General features: G+C 34.5%; 1 protein-coding gene across 1 annotated transcript in view; it reads right to left on the reverse strand.

The window, feature by feature from the left end:
• Positions 1-504: 504 nt before the first annotated feature.
• Positions 505-26,248, reverse strand: part of LOC134229445 (uncharacterized) — a 35,276-nt gene continuing 9,532 nt past the window's right edge. The window contains exons 3-8 of the mRNA XM_062711197.1: positions 14,725-14,928; positions 13,099-13,280; positions 10,419-10,593; positions 1,611-6,728; positions 1,365-1,517; positions 505-1,121 (exon numbers count right to left, since the gene is read on the reverse strand). Of these exons, the coding sequence (XP_062567181.1) occupies positions 925-1,121; positions 1,365-1,517; positions 1,611-6,728; positions 10,419-10,593; positions 13,099-13,280; positions 14,725-14,928 (6,029 nt within the window). The 3' untranslated portion in view covers positions 505-924. The remainder of the gene's footprint in view (positions 1,122-1,364; positions 1,518-1,610; positions 6,729-10,418; positions 10,594-13,098; positions 13,281-14,724; positions 14,929-26,248) is intronic.

The following is a 26,248-nucleotide window of genomic DNA, read 5'->3' on the forward strand; positions in this document are numbered from 1 at the left end:
GCTTAAGAGTGAAGTTGGGATAGACCAAAATCTAATTTCAAGTTAGCATTTCTCAGTCCAATGTTTTCGCAGACACTGGCGCCAAGTTTAAAAACACCCATATCACTGTATATTCCAAATATTGCCAGTATATTTTTCGCGGTATAAATATTAAAGCAATATGAGCTGCAAATTTGATGTGAGAATTTTTTGTTGCAAAAATTTGAAATATAATTGTAAACTTTTTCAATTACTGAAAAAATAACGTTAATAAACTTTTGTTGTTCATAATTGCGATGGAAGAACTATTTATAAACTTCGATTGAATCAAAATTACATTTTTGTCGTCCTGTACAATAACGATTTCTTACATCAAACTATATTGGATTGTATATAGAAGTTTTTCTTCTGTTTTATTTTAATCTAATTGATCATAAATATTTAAGTTACATACAAATTTATCAAAAAAACACATATTAACAGCTAAATAAAATTTTCAAAAATGCAGCTCATATTGCTTTAAAGTGTGTCTTATATTTATTAATTTAATAAAATTATAATTGTTGTCATTTAAAGTGATTTATCCCTAACAATTGTACACATTAAACACACAGAGGTAATATTTCCTTATTGTATAACTTCCAAGGATTTAAAAACTACAATAATTACTATGAAGAAATTATCAACACTTTTTAAAAAAAATCATAACAAATAATTTATAGAATGTAATGCCTGTGTAAATTAATGTATCTTAACGTAGTTTTCTTAAGTGTAAATTACCATTAAACATCTGGGTTTTTAGCTCTTTTATAGGAAACAAAATGCAAGTTTAACAAAACATAAAGTCACCTCTTTCAAATAAGCCAAATTAATAACATTACAGATGAAACGACTCAGATACAATTTATACATGTTATTTCTTTGAAATACAAATACTATTGAGTTTCATAGATAGGTATTTTCAACTTCCAATTCAGTTGATTGAATATAGTTTTCGTTTTCCTCAAATTCTTGCTTTTTGAATGAAGTTGGGGGCAGATGTTGTTTTAAAAAAGTCACCCATGCCTGACAAACTTGGTCCTCTGAGGTTTCAAACGTCATAGCTTTTCTTCCAAATAACCACAGTCTTAGTCCAGAACGGCCTACAAATCGGATGAATTACAATATAAAATTATCCCTATTCAATTAACAACAATATTTTGATATTATTTTCAAGTGTTTGAAATAGTTTTAAAAAATAGTCTACAAAATATTCCTAAAGCTTACGTTGTTACATATAAAAATTTAAACATTCGTCAAATTTTTCTTTTGTTTCATACTCATTCTGGAAGTAAAAAAATGTTTGTTAAATAAAACTTGAAAAAAAATTATATAGCATAACTTACCATTATCTTGGACAATGTCGACGTCCATTATTTCAGTCATTTTTGACTGACTGTTTGAATTTGGACCCCAAGAAACAAGTGGCGGGGTACCCTGTTTTACTTCCATGAAAACCTTTTTTCGGTTGCCATTTTCTTTTACCAGAAGAAAAGATGCTTAAAAAGAGACAAAAAGCGACTCTATTAAAATAATACATTTTCTTAAGTATTTCTAGTCTCTATACAACGATCCTTACATTTTATTCTTACCTTTGGGAGATGCCATTGGCGCTCTTGCTAATTTGGTCTGCATTTGCAATTGCTTCAAAGTTTTTGTGTGATTCTCAGAAAGTGCTTGGATGAAATTCGACACAGATTCAGTCAATATGGATGCAGTGTAAGTGGAAACACGTTCTGGACAGAAATGGAATTCTAATTTCAAAGTCTGATCCGTTTTATTGTGTAGTGCATATAGCAGTGTTTCAAAGGTGGGATTTTTTTCAATATGTGTTGATGCTAACCTGACATATTGTTCATCAGCAATATCGCTTGTGTCGAACAGATAAGAGTGAGTTTTGTGCAATTTGCTATCAAATTCTTTGAGCTCCATAATTGCAGGAAAAGGATAAAGACAGTTAGCAATACCTTCCTTTACTTTCTGTTCATTTTTATTAAGCACCTCACGAACTGTTACTCCGGGTTGAAAAAAGTTAGGGGATACTAATGGTATATGGTTAGAACTCGATAGGATGTGTTCTTGACATTCCAAAATCTGTGAACGCAAGTCAACCTCCATTAATATCGGGACTCTTTCGACAGTAGTTATTTTATGCAGAGCAATCTGAAATGCACTACACACGATGTTGCACATCGTCCACTCATTTTCACATAAAAGATCTTTATGCTGGTTTAGATCAATCATTGCGAGTGATATTTTGCCTTCATTGTGTTTATGCTCTAGCATTGGATATTTGGATTTCAAACTGGCTGATGTTTTACACAACCGAAGACGGTGCTGCCAGTAAGTTTTCGACGTTTCGGCAACAGTGTGTAATTTACTACTATATAATGAAAGAAAATCAACGTTGGTTTTATCAAGCCATGCAGGAACAGGGTTTTTTGCAATAATATATGTTGCAATTTTTTGTAAATCTTTTTGAATTATCTTCCCACAAAAAGCATCAAACTTCATCCGACTACATGTCATATAAAGATGAGCTTTATTTGTTTCAGCTTCATAAATCACAGACAATGGCATATCTCTATTTTCCGCCAATTTTGTCTGGAGTTCATTCGTTGTTTGGACAAATTCAAACGGAATGATGAAGTCTTCAATATCAACACTTTCATTTGGTGAATCTGTTTGACCAGTTGATTCACTGCCATCGACACGGACTGTTGGATTTAACCTTGCCAGGAACTGTATTACCCTTTTCCAAAATTCTGGGTTGTTTATTTCATGGGGTATTGTAAAGGAGAATACATAGGCAGACTGCCGCAACTGATCACTCTCATAGTATCTTTTAACCATTGAAGTACTCTCCGAACTATGTCTGCCACTTGATAATTCTTCCGAACTGTTGTCGGACATCTTGTTTGACAAAAAATTTGCTAGCTCTTGTATAGTAAAATCCCCCGACAGCAAGAGCAGAATAGGAATCCTTACTTTGGTAGCTGAATATATTGTATTTATGATCTCAATAGAATTTTGTGAGTCTACCCCAAATTGGGCAAGGGTATTTGTATTTTCAATTTCGGAAACATCAATCATCAGAACCTGTGCTGAAATTTGCTTAATAAGGTCGATCATGTTTCCCCCGGATTCATATGTTGTTTCACTTTCAGAAACAACCTTTGGGACAGACTCTTCCTCGTCAGAAATTAGTCCTGCATATTTTGATGCCTTCCAATTCAAGTTATTTGAAGTCAAGAACCGCTTTATGTCCAAATCTACAAATATTCCTTGAATTTGATCTGACAAGAACATTTGTGTAAGTGCATTGCATATTTGCCTAGCGGACAATAAACCAATCCCTTTATGAAAAAAGATGTCTTTCAACGTGGGGTCTGACCCCATTCCAACAGTCAAGGCCCCCCAATTAATGACTTGTGCTGGGAGTCCTAATGATCTTCTGTAATACGCAAAACTGTCAAGAAATGCATTGGCTGCAGCATAATTTGTTTGAGAATAGTTTCCAAACACAGAAGCTACGCTGGAGTGCAGAGTAAATACATCAAGGTCCATATGTTTTGTAAGATGATGGAGATTCCAAGTACCAAGAACCTTTACAATTAAAGGCATTTCGAATTTTTCTTTTGTCATTTTTGGCACAGTGTTATCATTTATAACGGCAGCACCTTGCAAAACACCACGAATGGGAACATCTGGCATTTGTTGTTGAACTGAACGTAGAACCTTCGTGAGGCTGTTCAAATTGGTGATATCAACTTCTTTGTGAATAATCTCTACTCCATGCAGATTTTTTATATTGAGGATTTGCTTTTCTAACTCACTGGATGGTGAACGTCTTGATAGTGATATTATTTTGTTTGCTTTTCTTTGTGCTAAGTATTTTACAATCAACCAACCTAAGCCTGTTAATCCGCCAACCACAATGTAAGCGCTGTCGTCTCTGATGAGAAATTCTTTTGATGTCCTTACTTCAATATCTTTTGAAATTTCTACAACATTCAACGAGCTTTTATGCAAAGGAAAATTGTTTCTGGGTTTCTTCTTTTTCAGTGCAGCCATTAGTACTCGAGATGCCCTCTGCAAAGCAACACGTAACTGCTTTGTTTTATATAAATAGGCTATATCAATTAGCTGAAATTGCATCGAACAATTTGAATCCATCGAGAAATCCCTAGGTAAGATACCCGATAAGGAGATACACTGTTTGACATTTGGATATAAAATATGCAGTGTGTCTTTTTCAAGGTATCCATCAGCTGACAATAAAACAAGTTCTGTTGCATAGGTGTTTTGAGTTTTTTTGCCATTGGCTTTCATTTGGTTTGATATATTGCATTTTTTCTCTTTAAGCATGATGCAGAGAAAGTGAAATATTGTACATGTTTCCTCACCATATTCGATAAACACATTTGACTTTTTTTCTACAAGATCAGCAATGGACAATGCAATGATGACAGCGTGCATATCTCCAAGTCTATAGCCGCTGAAGCCTGATTTTGCAAAAACACAATGTTTGTCAATCATCATTACTGTTTTTAGCTCCATATGACAGCAGGCAATTACTTCGGTATCTTTGTTTCCGATCTTTGCAAAACCAATAAGTTCACATGCATTAATATTTTCTCCATTAATATTTGTGTCTGTACAGTATAGTTCTGGAGAATTGTTACTTTGAATAAAATACGTGTCTTCTGTGCATGCAAGTACATTTGTTGGTTTGACACAAATAGCAAGTTGATTAGTGGATTCTTTCGAACAAGGCATGGCGAGGAAAGATGATTCATCACCTTCTAACTTTTGTCGTATACAAAGAGGTTGGGGTGCTTTTTGAAAGTTTTTCTTGTATAGTCTTGTATGGAAACTTTCAGATAACTTTGTTATTTCGTTTGTGTAGATAATATTTCCCCTAATAGCATATTCATCTGGAACCTGCCGGCTTCCGACATCGAGTCCTGCAAACACCCTACTGATGTTGATCAATGAAAATTCGCTGAGACTATCTACGTCTAATAAAGTAAAAGAGAGTTCAGTTCCTTCATGAGACACAGCTCGAACCATTCCCCATAACTCTGCTCCAATAACACGTGTTTTCGGTGAATAGCAAGGTTGTGTTTCATTTGTTACCACCAAAATATGCGATTTCATCTTGTAAATTGCTTTTAAAAGTTGAAGAAACACCTGAGTTGTTCTTCTGATAGTATCACTAAGCCATCTTCCAGTTGTATTTTCGTCGATACCTGGAAGTCCTGGGGCAAATATAACAGAAATGCTTTGCGATTCTGCTTTCTTCTGGAGAGTTGAGAATTCATTGTCAGACGTTTTTGCTAAACTTATTGAACATATATCTATATTTCCATGTTCTTTACGAAATGTATTCTCAACAAGAGACAGATATTCACTGTTCCAAGAAAGTACAAAGACGAACCTTTCAGTAAATGTTTTCCCTTGAAGTTGGACTGGCTTCCAAGATTCATGGTAAGACAGAGAATGCAGGTCATCAGGTGAATTAATTTTTTCCACCTTAAAATTCATCATTTCTGCTACAATGCTTCCATTTTTTTGTAGTAGGAGTATGTTAAAAGATGCATTCATAGCATCGTCTTGCACAGGAGTTGTATAACAGATCATAGATTGTGATGGTCTTTGTCTCACAACTAAATGGGAGACTTTGATTGGTAGGATTCTAGTTTTTTGACCATTTCCGTTGCCGACATTTATTCCGAAACATGACTGAAACATAGTATCTAGAATGACAGGATGCAAGCAAGTTCTTGATATTTCTTTCATTACCCCATCTGAAATACGAATATCACAGATGGTTTCTCTGTCACGAATCACACACTTTTTGATGGTTTGATAAATAGGACCATGTTGAAATCCCAAACTTTGCAACATCATATATACAATGTGAGATTCTGACTCTGTGCTGAGCAATGAATTAAGTCTTTGAACATCAAGAACTGGTTTTGGAGGTGTCCTATTGAAAGTTACCTTTCCTGAAGACAACATAAATTTATTTCCTGAAGCATATGCCTCATAATAGATTATGTTATCACTTTCTTGTCTTGATTTAATAACTAAAGTCTGCTCACTGTCTTTGACCAAAAATGCCCTGTGTATCGACCATGAAATATCGAATTCCGTAATTTCGCTGTTTGGAAGGAGATAGTGTCCAATTTCTAGTCCGATTTCACCATACAGGGCACCCGGGACAACTGTGCTTCCATCCACAACATGTTCATAGATGAATGGAGTATTTTCATGAGATATAAGCATATTAAACTGCTCTGAACTTCCAGGAAGGCGTGAAATTAGCATCTTATTTATATTACTTTCCTCTCCACTTAGTAAACTCTGAAGTTTCTCAGATTTTACAAGATGCTTTCTCTTGTTGAACTGATATTTGGGAATTGAAAGTATGTTGGTCGTACGTAATACAACATTTTCCCATGTTACTTGAATGCCTTTTCCAAATATGTCTAGGAGAGTTTTTCGAAAAATGTCAATTTCATAGTCTCTTTTCATAGAAGGCAGCGATTCTTCCACCGAGTCGGGGAATATGCTTGATAAATGCGCTCTTAATACCGGACTTGGTCCAATTTCTAGAAACAAAGCATTTGGGTTCATTTTCTTTGCTTCTTGTATTGCATGGCGAAAAAGAACTGGTCGAAAGACATTTGCAGCCCAGTATGATGGGACCATAAAATTCACAATTATGGTAGAGGCACTCTTGCTCATCATAACTATACATTTAGTTAGTTTATTTAATACCTAGGAACAGAGAAGAAGATTTTCAAAGAATTCATGTATTTTCACTATATAATCAATAGAGCCCTACCATAACACCACGACCCCTGACCCTGGGGCCATAAAATTCACAATTTTGGAAGAGGTATTCTTGCTCATCATAACTATGTACTTAGGTAATTTATTTATTATCTAGTAGCAGAGAAGAAGATTTTCAAAGAATCCATGTATTTTCACTATATAATCTACAGGGCCCCGCCCTAACACCAGAACCCCTGACCCTGGGGCCATAACATTAACAATTTTGGTAGAAGCACTATTGCTCATCATAACTATGTACTTAGTTGGTTTATTCAATACCCAGGAGCAGAGAAGAAGATTTTGAAAGAATTCATGTATATGCACTAAATACTTATTTAGCCCCGCCCTAGCACAAGAACCCCTGACCTCAGGGCTATGAATTTCACAATTTTGGTAGAGGACTCAATGCTGATTACAATCATACAAACGGGGTGACTGCTTGATGTCTAGGAGTAAATAAGAAGATTTTTAAAGATTGCATTAATTTTAGTGGTTTTGGCCCCATCCCTCAGGCCCCTGGGGGGCAGGGATCATGAGATTCACAATTTTGTTCCCCTTTACCCATAGATGCTTTGTGCCAAATTTGGTTGAAATTGGTTCAGTGGTTGCAGAGAAGAAGCTGAAAATGTTCAAATGTTAACACACGACGGACGACGCACGACGACGGACGAAAACGGATAGCAATAGGTCACCTGAGTTTACTCAGGTAACCTAAAAATCTCAAAAGAATAGAGTTCTACAATGCAATGCAATCCCCCACTCTGAGAAAAGACATTCTCAATTCTATAAGTTCCTGAAACAATTTTTTTTCAAAATTATATGATTCATATTATCTTTTACATAACTAATTCTGTACTTCATTATTTTAATAATTTTAATAAGAACCCACTCTACACTGCACACAAAAGAGTTCTGATTCTATGATATTTTTTCTGCAATTAGAGTGATCTGTCCTATATTCTAAAAAATAGAAATTTACAGCATAATACTCACTTTGTTATAATTTCAGGTATTTTTTACATATTAAAAGTTAGGTTAAATCAAACATGCTATTAACATGTATTTTCCCTTTGGAAGTAAACAACAGTGATTTCTATTCACTGACACAGTGTTGTCTTTGGACATTTTTCTCAGGTGTAAATGGGTACATCCCACTAATTATTTTTAGAATCGGTAGGAGAAGAAAGTAGTGCAGAAAAAATTACAAGTTCCTTAATTTGCATACTTGCATAAAAAATTGGGCAGATGTACTAAACTGAGCCTCACACTTGTTGATAAGGAGTATCGTATCTCTCCTTCCAAAAAAGCTTGGCAAATGTAATTTATCAAGAAGATCAGCCGAATTATATTGTGTATTATAACGCCAGTCAGAACTCTGAAATTCCCCTACTTTCACTTTCATTTTTAGAGGTTCCTGCAGACAGACGCATTTTGCGGAAAACGAATCTGACATGCCACCTCGAGATTTTAACCACGGAAAGACAAGTTGATGTGCTTTGATTTGAGGGGTCACTCATTTCTGAACGAAAATTAGGGACATCGCTATGAGAAGAAACGTTAACATTGTCGGCTATGGGAAAACAATTAGTGGACTGTACCCAAATGCCACGCGCCATACACTAACAAGGGGTCTATGGGCCACATTGCTCACCTGAGCACTGTGACTAGCATAAAAGCAGAACTTTGTTTATTATTGAAAGTTTAAACCCAAAAATTGTCCCAACCATTCCTTAAAGGGGAGAGGGTATGATTTGCACAACCTTGAATCTAAACTACCTGAGGATGCTTCCATATAAATACATGCATAGCCAATCATGGCTTTCCTATCCTTGAGAAGATTTTAAAAGAAATTTACTAAAAATGTCTATGTTAAACTTTGGTCAGCCAGCGTGGACCCAACCAACCCCCGGGGGTCATGATTTGCACAAACTTGAATCTACATTATCTGAGGATGCTTCCATATAAATATGACCAATCATGGGTTTGTTGTTCTTGAGAAGAAGATTTTTTTTTAAAGAATTTTCCTATATATTTCCATGTAAAACTTTGGTCAGCCATTGTGTCCCTGCCCTACCCCTGGGGTCATGATTTGAACAAACTTGCATATTCACTACCTGAGGATGCTTCCATATACATTTGACCAATCATGGCTTTGTAATTCTTGAGAAGAAGATTTTAAATGAATTTTCCAATATATTTCTTCGTAAAATTTCGGTCAGCCATTCTGGCCCCGCCCTACCCCTGGGGGTCATGATTTGAAAAAACTTGCAACTTCACTACCTGAGGATGCTTCCATATAAATATGGTCAATCACGGCATTGTTATTCTTGAGAAGAAGATTTTTAAAGAATTTTCCTATATATTTTTATGTAAAACTTTGGTCAGCCATTGTGACCCCCGCCTTACCCCTGGGGGTCATGATTTGAACAAATTTGAATCTATATTGCCTGAGGATGCTTCCATATAAATATGATCAATCATGGCTTTGTTATTCATGAGAAGATTTTTAAAGAATTATCCTATATATTTTTATGTAAAACTTTGGTCAGCCATTGTGGCCCCGCACAACCTCCGGGGGTCATGATTTTAACAAACTTGAATCTACACTACCTGAGGATGATTCCACATAAGTTTCATCTTTCAAGAATGTTTGCTTGAAAAAATCTTCATTTTGAAAATTAGCTTGATTATTATGGGTATTTGTTTGGAATTGTGGAAGTGGGGTCTTCATGAATATCTATTATGAAAAAAAGGCCTGAACAGAATTGGATGTGTAATATGAATAATGTTTCATACAACCAGATGAAGAACTCTTCTATAATAATAATGAGCAATTTACCATCCCAGTTTGCAGTATAGATGTTTATGAATTTCATACCAGAATAAGATTTTAACACTGAATGAAAACAAAACTTGAATATGTTTATTACAATTTCAGAGAGATCATGTATAGATTCAATTCCTTTTTTTTAGAATGAGTCATTTTTCTTGAATTTTTCAAGTCTGCATGATTGGTAAATAAAATTATGTTTGAAAAGAAATTACGAATATGAACACGTAACTAAAAACTAGTGTTTACTTAATTATCACATTTTATAGTCTCTTGTTCAGTAACAGTAAAGTTTTGAAGGATATCAGTACTCAAACCCTCTTAAATTATTATGACATGCATTATTGATCTCTAATTTCAGATTGCCACAGGCAAATATTTTAAGACTGCAACAACAAAAGAATAACATCACAGCATGATGTTTAAAGTAGTCTGAGAACAATATTAGTTTTGAAATAATCTCTGTAACTTAAAGCTCCTTTTGAATTACATTCTGGCAAAAATAACGTTGAAAATATAGTTTGCTTGAGGAATATAAAATGACTTTTTGCAACATTTCTGCATACTTTAGTGAGCGTATAACAATATAATATACAGACATGAGGCTGTTGATTTATTTCATTCCGATTTTTTGGTACTATTTGGTTTGCCTTTTGAGAACGATATATGAATTTAGATTATCGCAAAAATACATCCTAATCAAATGAACACGATGAATGCTGCTTACCATGGGCTTCTATGTATTGCACAGAACTTGGTGGAATATTGCTTTTTCTGTAAATTGTTTCCACTAGCTTTTCTTGCTGCTCACCGGATGGAGAAGTTATTGGAGAACTCAAATGGCCATCCTGATTAAGCCATGTAAAAATCGTTCCCCATATTTTATTTCCGTCTTTGATGGCCTTTAAATGAAAAAAAAAACCATTAACATGTTAGTTAAACTTAATATAAATTTATGCATTGCAAGGAAGATTTAAAAAACTATGTTGCTAAAGGGCCTCAAACTGTCCGATATTTTTTAATACAGAACTGTATTCAGCACATATCCAAGATATCAATCAAAAGAAAATTTGTTTCCTTACAGCATTTTTTCTTGATTTTCATACATTTAGGATTTTTTAACTATCAACAAACTCTACGAGGGCTGTTCGGAAATTATTGAGACATATATTGTGTATATTTTGCTTTTTAATGAACATCTTTCGGTGAAAATTTGCATATACGTTTGACATACACTAAGAAATAAAAGAAGCAAAAAATATTTTACAAATATTAAATATTTTCTGTACAGTTGTATATAAATGCGTCATCAGTAGGGGTACCCGGAGCAGTCTCGAAATCAGATATTGAAAATACCAACGTTCGAACTCTTCGTGGACCCATAATAAGAGCGAAAATAATTCTGTTAATATGTATAATTTTTCAGCTTTAATTCAAATTCATGTTGTGCAATTTTGTTAGAATTCTGATGAGGAAAACGGAGATCAGAAAAAAAAAATTAAGCGCGGTAGAGAAATGTGCTAAGAACGAAAAAATGGATTTTGACGTCAAGGGCGGAGCAACGAACATATCTAAAAATTTTTGTAACGCAATGTAGAACTCTTTTCCAGCCTCAACGACTTGTTAAAACAATAACAACGAGAAAATATGTATTAGGGTTTGTTATTTATTTGTATGCATTTTTTAAAAAAATAATTCAACCAAAGTAAAATCGAAAGCTCCGAACGACCATCAGTTATTACGTACGATATTTTAAATATCGTTAAGGTATTAATATCGTTGACCCGCGTTGCATAAATCGTCACTGCATTATTTTAAGTCATCCTTTCACACAAATGATATTGTTATATTCGGGTAGCAACAGCCTATATTTTTAAGGAATAGTTTAAGGAAAGAGACCGTTTGATTTTTGTACTGTTATAACGAAGGAAATGTATTATATATATAAACGCTTCCCGATCATTTTACATGCGAAACCATCTTCGGCTGAAGTGACGTTAAATGACGTAGTGATGCTGCTCCGGGTCGATGGACATATGCATGTTTAACATTTAACCGAAACTTTTCTTATTATATTAGGAATTCGAAATTTTGCATAAGTGTTTTATTCATTCTTTATAAAATGTCGATGAATTTTCATCAAAGTATCTCTGTCCTTTATGGAGTAAATGTGATTGTCTCAATAATTTCCGAACAGCCCTCGTATATAACGGCGATTGGCTATCCAATGCACGTTTGAAAGACATGAACAACGATAAGTGACATTAATAAACTAATACAGATAAAATAATCCTAAGAATTTTTAAATATCTGCTTTTCATAAAAACGAATTAATTTACTTGATTTGCGCTTTCACATTCAAATTTGATAATCGTAAAAGTGTTTGAATTGGAAAACATTTTAATGAATCAAGCTTATTTCAACTTTTGTTATACATGTACAATATAACATAACTTGGGACACTTTACGCTTTATAAACCTTGAAGCAGTTTAAAAAAGAGTAAATTGCCCCAAGTTAAGTTATATCGTATAAAATTAAAAGTTGAAATAATCGTCATTCCTTATTATTAAATATCCGTAAAGACAATGAGCCAATTTTCTTCCAGAAAAAGGCTTCAAAGAGCGATATATGGTAAGTGTCTCAATTGGCCCCTTAAAATAAATATCTTAATTTAACTTAATATATAGCTTTAATTTGTATAGTAATCAGTTATATATGTGACCTTTATTGGTCATTTTCATTTTGCTCAAAATGCCGTTATTTTAGAAATTTGACATCATAAAAATCACGTTTTCCCGCCATTTTAGCATATTTTGTATAAAACTGCTCATTTTCAAGGAGTTTTTCTTCCAGAAAATATAGAGCGCAGCCAAGAACAAATTTATATTTTTACCAAAGATGTATCTATCCAATACTAATTAGTGACCCATAAGAAAAAAACATCAAGAAAAAGGCATATTTTGGGCTTTTTTTTGTTAGATAGCAAAAATAGCATTATTTCTCATGTCATTTACAGCTAGTGAGTGCATATAAATTGAAAAATATATTGGAAATATTTCTGATATAATCTCTTCTACAAAATAAATTTCAATTAAACATATCTTAATGTCATTCTAAAATGTTGATTTTTAGGGGGCCAAATTTGGCTCTTATCATGTATACTCCTTTAGCATATTTTAGAAGTAACATCAAGCGGAGTTATACGTTTTTGACGTTACTCATTGTGACGTAGGGAAGTTATGTTTTACAAAATGGATTAAATGTTTTACCCAATCAAATGACGTTTTACAATTAAAATTAAATTATTCACTCTCAATAAGATCGATTCATCCAAACTACATCAAGAAATATGACATACATGTTCACTACTGAATGTAGCATGCAAAGTATCGGATACTTGACTTACATCAGCAAGTTTCTTTAATATAACGATGCCACACCCTTCTCCGCGAGCATATCCATCAGCATCTTTTGAAAACGTATGACATTTTCCTGTTGGCGATGCCATCCTTGCAGATGATAGGTTTATAAAACTTTCTGGATCGAGAATAAAGCTGACACCACCAGCGATGGCCATTGATATCTCGCCTGAAGCATGAAGTGAAAGTTAAAATAATTATTAACTAGTAAAACACTGCTTACCAAAGTAATTGATCAAATAACAACTACTTCGATAAACCAAATAAAACCTTAATTTCCTCATGATTTCATTATTAATTGTATGGAAATTCTTTTCAAGTGGGCAAAATAAAAATTTCCGTTTATTTTATTATTTTTTGTAATAATTAACCATACTGCTTGGTGGTTTATTTAAAGATTTCTGAATTTCCATCAACGCTGACAAAAGCGAGCCTCATTAGGGGACATAAAATGGCCATTCAGATAGAATAAGGATGTTTGTACGTGATTACATGTAGCTGTTAAAACAACAGACCGAATGCGACACTATGCGAACGTAAATATCTTCAGAATCTTTGGACACATGTAAAAAGTATTTTTAAAAATAAATAGAAAAGGAGGAAATATATTTCTAAGTTAAAAATTACTTTAAAATTTATTTAAGTTTAAAATAAATGTACACGAGGAGTAATTTAAGGGATATTACTGGAGTTTTATTATGTGAAAACTACAATAGAGATTTTAAAAAAAAATTATACCGTGTGTAACTCACATTCACCTCAGGAATGAAGCTTATTTCAACTTACACGATTTAACATCACTTGAGACAGTTTAAGCTTTATAAACCGCGAAGCAGTTTATATAAAAGCGTGAACTGCCTCAAGGCATGCGTAATGGATTAAAGGGGCCAAGGGGTTGTGGCCATTTCAGGCTATTTCGACCTCCTTTAGAATAAGATCTACCTAAAAGGATTTATAAAAATGTTCAAAGTTTAAAACTAAAATGTATGAAATTTTCTTTGCCAAATGATACTTGACAATTTAAGATACTATATCTAAAAAATTAATTCAAAATTGGTGGTTAATTTGTTGAACCCCCGCCTGCTTAAATCTTTTACCCAATTAAATGGTGAGTTACAAATGAAATTGAAATATTTCAGTTTATATTCTTAGTTTAAGGTTTTAAGGATGGGTCTCTTTTGATTATGTATTGAAAATTTATTAATTCTTTGAATTTCTTTTGTAATGTGTGGCCCCAGGGTCATGGGTTCCTTTTTGGTGGGGGCTCCATATGATTACTGCTGTCTATTGCTGATTACTTGAAGTGAATTTTTGGTTCTCGTACTCGTACCTATGGGTATCAAATAAAACCAAACTAAGTATGCTTAGGGTATAGTTATTAATTAAGACCAATGGTGCCTCTTTCAAAATTGAGAATGTCATACATGTAGCCTTTGGTTTTAATCTGATCCAATTTATTACATGATTCTCATGTGAGCTATCAGGAATTGTGCCTCTCAGTACTTTACATGAAAATATAAGAAATTAAATTAGGTATTGAATTCACTCCCTCTGAGATATTTTTGATGTACAATGTACTTATAATATAGATAATATCTTCTTTTCCCTCTTACCGTTACGTAAAGCCTGTGATGCTGTATGTATGGCAACCATAGAGGAAGAACAAGCAGTTTCTATTGTCATCGCTGGACCAAGTAGATTGTAGAAGTATGCCACTCTGGCCGAGAGGATACTACTGTCTACCCCTGTTACCATTGTATTAGTACTGTTTTGTTTGGCCGAACGCAGTAGGCAATCCCAGTCATGATTCATAGCACCTAATAGAAATATGTAGCAATTAGCAATGTACTCAACTGCATTAAAAAATATGACATCGATAACTTTTTTGTCTCATTTTGCTGAAGTATATTTACCTAATTTACAAAAATAACAGCTATGCAAATAGGTCTATAAACTACAAGTAAAACATACGTTTAAAATGCATGTTTTTTTTATAAATGGATATCGGGTAAACAATCTTATTGAATGGGATGATTTTTTTTAAATACTGATGACGCTGTTGATGCTAGATTAGTACAAATGTACAATTTACAGCGCTATCAATATTATTTTTTCCACAGTTAATATGTAGAGAATAATAATACGGTTACCCTTTTCCATATCACATACTGTATCAGCCCGAGACACCAATATTAGATAGAGGGCCGAATGATATTGGTCGAGGGGTGATACATGATGTGATGTGGAAAAGGGTAATATGTATTATTCTGTTTGTTACATACTTAGTAATAAAATACAGCACACATTAAGTTGAGAAGAAAATAAGTAAACAAATAAGTACATTTTCCTTTGCTTAACAAAAGAATATCAACTAATAAATATTTAAAAGCAAACAAACAAACAAACCCACATCCAAATCCAAACAATGGAGAAAAACACTGAATCCTACAGGACATCATTAGTAAAAGGATATGAGTGAATAAGACTCAAAAAATTAAATTAAGTGCAACACTCTTTTTAGAAGTGGTATGTTTTAGTTAATTATAAACGACTTCATGATTTGTCAAGCCACACCATTTGTCGAAAAGTGAAAAAATGCAACTTTTAACAGTTAAATATTTTCTTTTTAAAATATTATAAAATATAGGGTTTTCTTAGGGTATGATTCTTCTTTTTTTTCTAGTATAAAAAAAAATGAATGAAATTTTCATAGAATCTAGATAACTGTCACTAAGAGAAGATATCAATTAGATTTAACTTGACCATCTATATTAGACGGAAGGTCAGGTCAATGTCATAATCTTTTTTTTCAGATAAATTAGAATAAAATTACTGTTGCCAATGATGCGATAACTACTTCTATTTCAAAAGATTACATGTCTTTCTAGTTCCATAAAAAAGATATTATCATATAGTGTCTTTCACATGATATTACCAAACTGACATAAATAACTAAGTTTTCTCTATTTTTCTTAATTTATTTTGAGGATATAAGTAGTATAGAGGGGGACATTATAGCCCACTTTGAGGATCGGTACGATTGAGGATCGTGACGTAGCAAACAGGAAGGTAATTAACGCCGAGAAGGGGTGGTCGTAATCAATGATTAGGATTAATACTACGACATGAAACTTAGATTAAATCATTTATAGTGTTGATAAATTTGTTTCATGTATTCAGACGATAGTTTATTTATAAAACTATTATTGAAAAAAATATGATAACGACGAATCCTTTCTTAATGTATACTGAATAATTATACCGATGTGTGTTCTCAAACGGGATCTTATTTATAGATCTTATTTGTAAAACTTACATGTATTAAAGAATAATATTATAATATTATTACTGTATAATTACTGTATAATTATTGATAAATAAAAAGGAATTTGTATTCCCTTTGGAAAACGGTCTCTTTTAAAAGAAATTAAAATGATAATTGATAAGTGAGATTTAAAAGTATAATAAATAAATAACAACTCTGATATAATCAAATGAAATATATTTATTAATTCAGAAAGTGTACACATATTAAAATCGAATCCACGTTGTTTGAAGTCTGTAACGAGATTTTGCTTTAATGTTTTTATTTTCAATTGTCTTTTTGAACACTGGCTTTTCTGTGATTAGCGAACCCTTTGATTCCTTCGTAGATAAATTGGCTGATGTTGTTTCAGGTTTTATCGAGTCCTCGGATTCGGTCTGAGTTGTCATGTCAAGGTTCTGTGTTTTCTCCGGGTGTGGTAGGGTTATCGTGTTTTCAGGTACATTTTCTGCCACGTCTCTCTCCGCGTCTGCTTCGGAATTCGCGCGATGTGTCTCCTGGAGTGTCATGAGACGGCTGTACTTCTCGTAAGGTATCAACACAGATTTCTGCATCACGTCCACCATTTTTTCAGGAAAGGTTTTACGATTTTTAACAAGGTTGCGATGGCGAGCTGGTTTCTTTTCAAGTAACCTCCTTTTACTCTTTTAACCGCCTTTTTGTCGCCTAGTACGAGGAGAAAAGATTTGTATTTTTTAAGAGCTTTTTTCTCTTCTGGATTCAGTAAAATAACACTATGGATGACGTTTGCTGCTATTTCTCCCAACACGTTTAATTGATCTCTGGTGATGGAACTTAAAATCAATTTTCTTTGTGCGGGATTTGACTGAAGCAAAAATTCTAAAAAATGTCTCTGTTGTCTGACAGCAGAAGTCATCATTAATATCTTATACCAAAGGTCAACATTTATTCTTATAAACATGTGTATACTGTAGGGTCCTCTCCCGGAAATATATCTGTTCTGAGTCTAAATTTATCGTCGCCTCGTGGTGACGTGTCCACCACCAGGTAACCGAAGGGACGCTTAGTTGCATCTTTGTACGCCTCCACCAAGAGATTAGCACATCCCGGATATAACTGTCGACCCAACATTGAAATTTGCGATGCATCTCTGGCATTTTTCATCAGTATCAAATAGTAGGTATTTAAAGCTATGGTTCTTGACTTTGAACCTTTCGGAAATAAATTTTGTGTAATGAATACTACACTGAGACGTCGGTGGTGACAGCCTTGAGTAAACAAAAGTTCCATGTCGGCATCTCTGACTACTCGATGCATTAAATCGTCCAGCACAATTAGCGTATGTTGTCGATCAGAGGTCAGTTCCTCTATTTCTTTGTTTGTGGGAACCCCGTGATGTAATCTCAAGTTAGAAAATCGCTGCTCCATATCGTCAAAAAGAGGTTGATGAATACCGTAACAATACAAAATTTTTTTAGGGGGCTCACCACCATACATGTCATTCAAATCAGTCAACAAGCGGTAAACAAATCGCGTCTTACCACTTCCTGTTTGACCGCTTATACACATACTCGAACACGGTTGAAATGGAATAGACATGTTGGAAGATTTAAGTCTTATATCCGAATATCATTAACCTTCTTATATTTTTTCCGTTTTTAAAGAGGGGTTAGGTAATATGTAACCTATTGCACTGCTAAGTAAGGAAATCCACAGTTCAGAGGAACCGTTCTTTAGAGATAAGTTAACAATTGAGGTAATGATGATGATATACACCACAATCATTTGACAAAAGTAGACAATTTCAGATTTGGGAATTTTATTTCCCATTAAACACCACGACTCTGTTGACGAGCTGGAAGTTCTCTCCATGTTAAATAAAATGCTTTTGAATATAAAGATACTGAACCCTTCTTATGACCTTGTCTTGGGATAAATGACAAAACGTTAATTACACCAAAAATCTTTATTGTGTATACAAGTATATACGTATGTAAATATATACGATAAATGAATTTTGAGTTAAAATTCGGTAACAGTATAAATACATGAGAAATAATAATGAAAAAAAAATACATGTAGATGTATATATTGAACACGGATACTTCAAAATAAACGATGAATTAGAGTAATATTTTTTAACCACATTTAAGTCAACTACATAAACAATCATTCAACGTACATAAATAATTTCCAGATTTTACAGAAGAAGCGAAAATATTAGATAACATTTATTATCACATCCAAGAGTGAAGAGATGAAACGATGTGACGTTATGGACCCCTCACTCCTTTCCAGTGCAACACAAACTTTACAAAAAAAAAAAAAAGAAAAAAAAGTATTTACAATCTCTTCGAACAACAGTGTCATGCATCAAATAATATCAATTACTCGCTTTCCGCGAGCATGTGTACTAGTTCGAGATCAAAGTCATCTATTTCACCTTCATATTCCTTTTTGCTTTTTACAGGACATAACTCGAAATCTAATGGTTCAGTGCTAACTCCGTCATTTAAAACTTTTCTCTTACAGTAAAAATAAGTCAAACCATTCCTTGTTTGACGATACGTATACACACTGTTGTTTCTAAGTTTGAATCCCATATTTGTTCCAGTACCCACTTTTTGAGTTTTTAATACATCTCTGAATAAGGCGAGAGGAGCTTTAAGTCTTTTCTTTGAAATTCCCTTGCAAGAAAACTTAAGGTTCGTCACCAAACGTGGTTTAATAACTCGGAATTTTCTGAACCTACATTTCTTTGCGCGTCTAAGTAGTCGCTGCGCTACAATCAATTGACTGGAACGTTTCTTCTGCGTACGCGTAGAGACGATGTAAGTTTTCGAACATAAACCTATCATTTCGTCACCTTCAAATTCAATTTTGAAGAGACCAGGCGTTCTACGATCGAACTTTGCGTGTCTCTCGCAACAAGTGCGAGGAAACCAATGCCGATCGCAGTCCGCCTCGATCTCTAAACTGTCGACACAGTGAACTTTGAGACTGTGATCGTAAATCTGTCGCAATTCAGGTTTAATCACAGACTCAAAGGTGGGTCCCGAAATGGCCATGTAGGCAGAGTCGGTGTCCATCTCGCAGTATTCAAAGTCTGCACGGTCTACAAATCTATCCATGAAGTCATAGTAGAACTGTAACATGTGCAGTTTTGCATACTGCAAGATGAAGTAACCGATCTGAATGGGTAAATTCAGTTTTAATTTTTTCTTACTTTTTTCAATTTCGAAAAGCTCTTCCTCGTCGAAAAGTGTAGATAATTTCTTAAAAGTGGGTTCGTTTGTCTCCATCATGGCCTTTCCTTCACCGCGTACGAATTTGACGGTTTGAAACTTTTCTTGGTCCATAATTGTGGATCCGAATGCACTATTTCCTTCTAGTTTACGCGTATCCGCAATTATGGATTTCGTCGGGTCTACGTCGCCTTGACGTCGCGCGTCGCTTACATCGCGAACGAAATTCTTAAAACATCGCTGAGGTGTATATTCAACAGTCTGGTAGATTTTGGTAATCTCCAGACCGTGCTCTATATACCAGCGCAGTAAAGGCGTAGCTATTAACAGTTGACGCGCCCTCATGCCTCCTACCAGAAGACGACGAGGTTTCGTACTCAGATTAAACCGTTTCGCGTGGGTTTGCATGTGCGAGCCTATGGCGTCAAATGGAATGTCCGTGGTGCAAAAGAGAGGGCTCATTTCTGAGAAATACTCGAATGGTGTCATAGTCGGGTGTTTAAAGTGATCGGGCCAAGCTTCTGGAACCCGAATGTCACATTCTACCATGCCAAATAACTTGCCGCTCAAAACTCCTCTAATGACATCTTCATGTGTCATGGGACCTTGACCTGTAGGTTGCTTTCTCGAGTTGACGAATGTTTTCAACTGAAGGTTAGTGCGAATGTTGTTGCGGAAAGTACACTCGCGCATTTCAACAACCTTGTAACCTTGTTTTCTGAGGTAACTCGTTGCAAGTTTGGTTTTATTTTGTCTCATTTCTAAGAGTTTGTCGTTTTTGACATGTCGAGTCAACCAACAACGATGACCATGCCAGTAACATCCATGAAACTGCAGCACCGTGTTAGTCTCCTCGTCGTAGCCGTCAACAGGAAAGCGGCCAATTTTTTTTTCTTTACCTGAATTCAGCTTATGTTTGATGGTTTTATATTTCCCACAGTGGGACAACCAATCTAACCAATCATATGCAATGGTATATTTGTCTCGTTTCTGAGGTTTGAATTTATCGAGCATGCGCCTACGCACGAAAGCACCGACGGGCATTTCTTTTCCTATACAGTATAGGTATAGCGCATTGGCGTCAAAGCCGATAATTCGACCACATGGCTTTTGCGGATTACCTCGAATAAATGACCTTTTTGTTTCGTGGTAGCGTTTGAAAATAATGCTCGGTCCTCCTATAATGTTCTGCTTGATCGTGTCGTACAGATCTTCATTTTCACGATCGATCAAAGCAAAACTGGCCCCCTCTTTCGTACCACTTTCAAATAACATTCGACGCGCGAGACCCGGTACCGATATACTACATTTAAATATGTCAATACCGCGCTCGAAATAATATTTCTGTAAATTCTTCACCGCTTGCACGAAAGGTTCGACGTCGAGATTGTTGTACCAGACGAGGAAATCGCGAAACGTTGTCATTTTTTTCTCGTCCCACACTCTTTGACAGAAGGCATATTCTTCGTCGGTAATGTTGGCGTTTTTGAGACTTGAATAAAAGGCCTCGTGAGGTGGAAGTCGGTCGTAACGAAGTTTGTCTATATCATCGAAAAATTCGTATGGGAAAAAACCCTTACTCTCTTGAACATCGAATGCTCTTAAAAACCCCGAATAATTTATACCGGGACTCAGATATTGAGAGATGTCTAAAAACTTAAAAGTGTTTGTACTGATGCATGAATAAGCATTGTTGCGTTTGACAACGAATGCGCCGTTTTCATCGAGTCGGAGGTGTTTGACGAGGTAACTCTTAATTAAATTAATATCATATTTGGCCGAATTGAAACCAATGCAGATCATTTGTTCGCAATAACTTTCAAATTCTTCTTTTAATTTTTTGGAAAGCTTTTTTTCTTCATTTATCATTTTATGAATTTCCTCATCGTCTCCGATGCACTCGAGTGCGTCTTCACTAATTCTCTCGTCAAACACCGAGTCCTCGAGGGCGCTAAACACATCAGAAAACTTTTCTTTAGTTAACTCGGTTGCTTTCTGAGCGATTGTTGACATGTACTCTAGCATTTTTTCAACAAGAGAATCAATGTTTGATTCAACAATACATAGGGGTTCGGTGTGGTCTTCTACATTTGAACAGATGCTTACGGATACGGGGACGTGTTGTTCCGTATTTTGAAGACTTACACTGTTCTGACCAGCATCAGTTGGTACAAGCATGGATTCAAAGTCGTAAACTGAAAACCATTCATACAAACGATCACTGGGATTAACAGTGATGCCATATTGTTCCAATTTATCAAAAATTGTGTTTGGAGTAGAATAAAACCCCCCTGGAAATTGTCTCTTTGTTTTCATCTTGCACACTCGCTGATGTCTTTTCAAGTTTTTTAAATACCCAAAATGACGATGACAAGTTTTGCACTGAAATTTTTTGGCGTAAGTGTCGAATTTTGTAATGTATGACAGATGATGTTCGAAGAGATTTAAGTATATGTCATTTGAATATTTACATTTTGATTTGTAAATAACTTGTGCAGAACCATCTTCTTGCAAAGAAAATAAGTTGACATTGATTTCGAAACATTTTTCGAAATAAACTAGTTGATCTAAAGTAATACCAGGAAACGTTTTTGAATTTGAATTTATGTCTTTGCTTTGACTTTTGTTAAAGGAGACCCATTTTTGAAATAGCTCTTGTGTTTGACCCTCCAACAAAGACCAATCTTTATTCTGGTGATATGCTAAACAGCGGAAAGCACAAAGGTTGTCTTTATATGCATAACCTTTACTATTCGCTGTCATTGAAATGATTGATTTCGATTGACTGATGTGTTCAGGCACAGTAACTCTACCGTTACCCAAAACAAAATTCAAATGATAAATGACGATGCGGACATTTGTGATCAGAAATGGTTTCCACTTTGTATCGGGACGCTGACGCAAAATATAATCAGTGATGTTTAATTGCTGCATGCGATGCTGTAAACGTTTTAAATGAATTCGTCTCGATACGTAAATGGGACGTTGAAATACCTCTTGATTGTGATAAGGTTTAAAATACCGATATTCACCTGTTTCGGTATTTTTCAATATTAAACCAAATTCTAAATTTAAACGGAAGGCTTTTTGTTGACGGTCATAAATTTCGTTTCCTGCTTGCATAATTTCGGAAACGGTGAAATGATTATCAATCGGAAAGTTGTAGACACTATAAACATTTCCTTCCTGGTGTCTTCTTAAGATTAAAGAAGCATTCGTCTCATATACTTCCTTTAATTGTTCATCAATTCTGTCGCCTTCCCTCCATGGCGGAGACCCATTCCCCCAGGGTCTGGGTTGTAACAGACCTGCTCCTATTTGAACATGGTCATTCATCTGATGAACGTACAATTTTCGTCGACAATCAAATCTTTGATGACAGGTCCGACACGTATAGCCAAAAGAAGCATCCTAAACGAAAAATTAAAAAAATAAATTTCATTGTAACAAAATACTAGTAAACGATTAATCATCAATTTCGTAAAATAGATTTTTTCTATTTTACCTTCGGTGCGTGGTCTTGTTTTTGTTGTGTTGATGCATTTGATGATCTTTGCTCATTGTTCTAAATTAAAAAATCAAGATTCATGTGATGAACGAATCATGAATACAAACTTTTAAGAGATTGTTACCTCACTGCAGACTTATATAGATATGATAGATATGAAATTTATAATTATGAAAAAAAAAAAAAAAAAAAAAAACCTCAAAGCTGTTGTCTTGTGTTGATGTCGAAGGGATTGATGCATCGTTGTTCTGCTATAATTAAAAAGATCAATTAATAATATATTTAAAAAATACTATGAATTTGATATAAAAAAGATTCAAGAAAATAAGTGTCATCAATTACCACAGATCTGTTGCGTTTGTTTCGTTGTACTGACGTCGTGGATGTTGTTGGAAAATTGTTCTAAATAAATAAAGATGTGTGAGAGAATTAGAAAGAGAGATAACATCTGTCCTTTTTTTATTATTATTCTTTTTTATTTTAAAAAAAGGACAGATGTTATCTCTCTTTCTAATTCTCTCACACATCTTTATTTATTTAGAACAATTTTCCAACAACATCCACGACGTCAGTACAACGAAACAAACGCAACAGATCTGTGGTAATTGATGACACTTATTTTCTTGAATCTTTTTTATATCAAATTCATAGTATTTTTTAAATATATTATTAATTGATCTTTTTAATTATAGCAGAACAACGATGCATCAATCCCTTCGACATCAACACAAGACAACAGCTTTGAGGTTTTTTTTTTTTTTTTTTTTTTTTTTCATAATTATAAATTTCATATCTATCATATCTATATAAGTCTGCAGTGAGGTAACAATCTCTTAAAAGTTTGTATTCATGATTCGTTCATCACATGAATCTTGATTTTTTAATTTAGAACAATGAGCAAAGATCATCAAATGCATCAACACAACAAAAACAAGACCACGCACCGAAGGTAAAATAGAAAAAATCTATTTTACGAAATTGATGATTAATCGTTTACTAGTATTTTGTTACAATGAAATTTATTTTTTTAATTTTTCGTTTAGGATGCTTCTTTTGGCTATACGTGTCGGACCTGTCATCAAAGATTTGATTGTCGACGAACATTGTACGTTCATCAGATGAATGACCATGTTCAAATAGGAGCAGGTCTGTTACAACCCAGACCCTGGGGGAATGGGTCTCCGCCATGGAGGGAAGGCGACAGAATTGATGAACAATTAAAGGAAGTATATGAGACGAATGCTTCTTTAATCTTAAGAAGACACCAGGAGGGAAATGTTTATAGTGTCTACAACTTTCCGATTGATAATCATTTCACCGTTTCCGAAATTATGCAAGCAGGAAACGAAATTTATGACCGTCAACAAAAAGCCTTCCGTTTAAATTTAGAATTTGGTTTAATATTGAAAAATACCGAAACAGGTGAATATCGGTATTTTAAACCTTATCACAATCAAGAGGTATTTCAACGTCCCATTTACGTATCGAGACGAATTCATTTAAAACGTTTACAGCATCGCATGCAGCAATTAAACATCACTGATTATATTTTGCGTCAGCGTCCCGATACAAAGTGGAAACCATTTCTGATCACAAATGTCCGCATCGTCATTTATCATTTGAATTTTGTTTTGGGTAACGGTAGAGTTACTGTGCCTGAACACATCAGTCAATCGAAATCAATCATTTCAATGACAGCGAATAGTAAAGGTTATGCATATAAAGACAACCTTTGTGCTTTCCGCTGTTTAGCATATCACCAGAATAAAGATTGGTCTTTGTTGGAGGGTCAAACACAAGAGCTATTTCAAAAATGGGTCTCCTTTAACAAAAGTCAAAGCAAAGACATAAATTCAAATTCAAAAACGTTTCCTGGTATTACTTTAGATCAACTAGTTTATTTCGAAAAATGTTTCGAAATCAATGTCAACTTATTTTCTTTGCAAGAAGATGGTTCTGCACAAATTATTTACAAATCAAAATGTAAATATTCAAATGACATATACTTAAATCTCTTCGAACATCATCTGTCATACATTACAAAATTCGACACTTACGCCAAAAAATTTCAGTGCAAAACTTGTCATCGTCATTTTGGGTATTTAAAAAACTTGAAAAGACATCAGCGAGTGTGCAAGATGAAAACAAAGAGACAATTTCCAGGGGGGTTTTATTCTACTCCAAACACAATTTTTGATAAATTGGAACAATATGGCATCACTGTTAATCCCAGTGATCGTTTGTATGAATGGTTTTCAGTTTACGACTTTGAATCCATGCTTGTACCAACTGATGCTGGTCAGAACAGTGTAAGTCTTCAATATACGGAACAACACGTCCCCGTATCCGTAAGCATCTGTTCAAATGTAGAAGACCACACCGAACCCCTATGTATTGTTGAATCAAACATTGATTCTCTTGTTGAAAAAATGCTAGAGTACATGTCAACAATCGCTCAGAAAACAACCGAGTTAACTAAAGAAAAGTTTTCTGATGTGTTTAGCGCCCTCGAGGACTCGGTGTTTGACGAGAGAATTAGTGAAGACGCACTCGAGTGCATCGGAGACGATGAGGAAATTCATAAAATGATAAATGAAGAAAAAAAGCTTTCCAAAAAATTAAAAGAAGAATTTGAAAGTTATTGCGAACAAATGATCTGCATTGGTTTCAATTCGGCCAAATATGATATTAATTTAATTAAGAGTTACCTCGTCAAACACCTCCGACTCGATGAAAACGGCGCATTCGTTGTCAAACGCAACAATGCTTATTCATGCATCAGTACAAACACTTTTAAGTTTTTAGACATCTCTCAATATCTGAGTCCCGGTATAAATTATTCGGGGTTTTTAAGAGCATTCGATGTTCAAGAGAGTAAGGGTTTTTTCCCATACGAATTTTTCGATGATATAGACAAACTTCGTTACGACCGACTTCCACCTCACGAGGCCTTTTATTCAAGTCTCAAAAACGCCAACATTACCGACGAAGAATATGCCTTCTGTCAAAGAGTGTGGGACGAGAAAAAAATGACAACGTTTCGCGATTTCCTCGTCTGGTACAACAATCTCGACGTCGAACCTTTCGTGCAAGCGGTG

The sequence above is a fragment of the Saccostrea cucullata genome, unplaced genomic scaffold (assembly GCF_032062105.1).
Source record: "Saccostrea cucullata isolate Sc308-1 unplaced genomic scaffold, CSIRO_AGI_Scuc_v1 ctg1109, whole genome shotgun sequence".
In the NCBI taxonomy this organism is placed as follows: domain Eukaryota; kingdom Metazoa; phylum Mollusca; class Bivalvia; order Ostreida; family Ostreidae; genus Saccostrea; species Saccostrea cuccullata.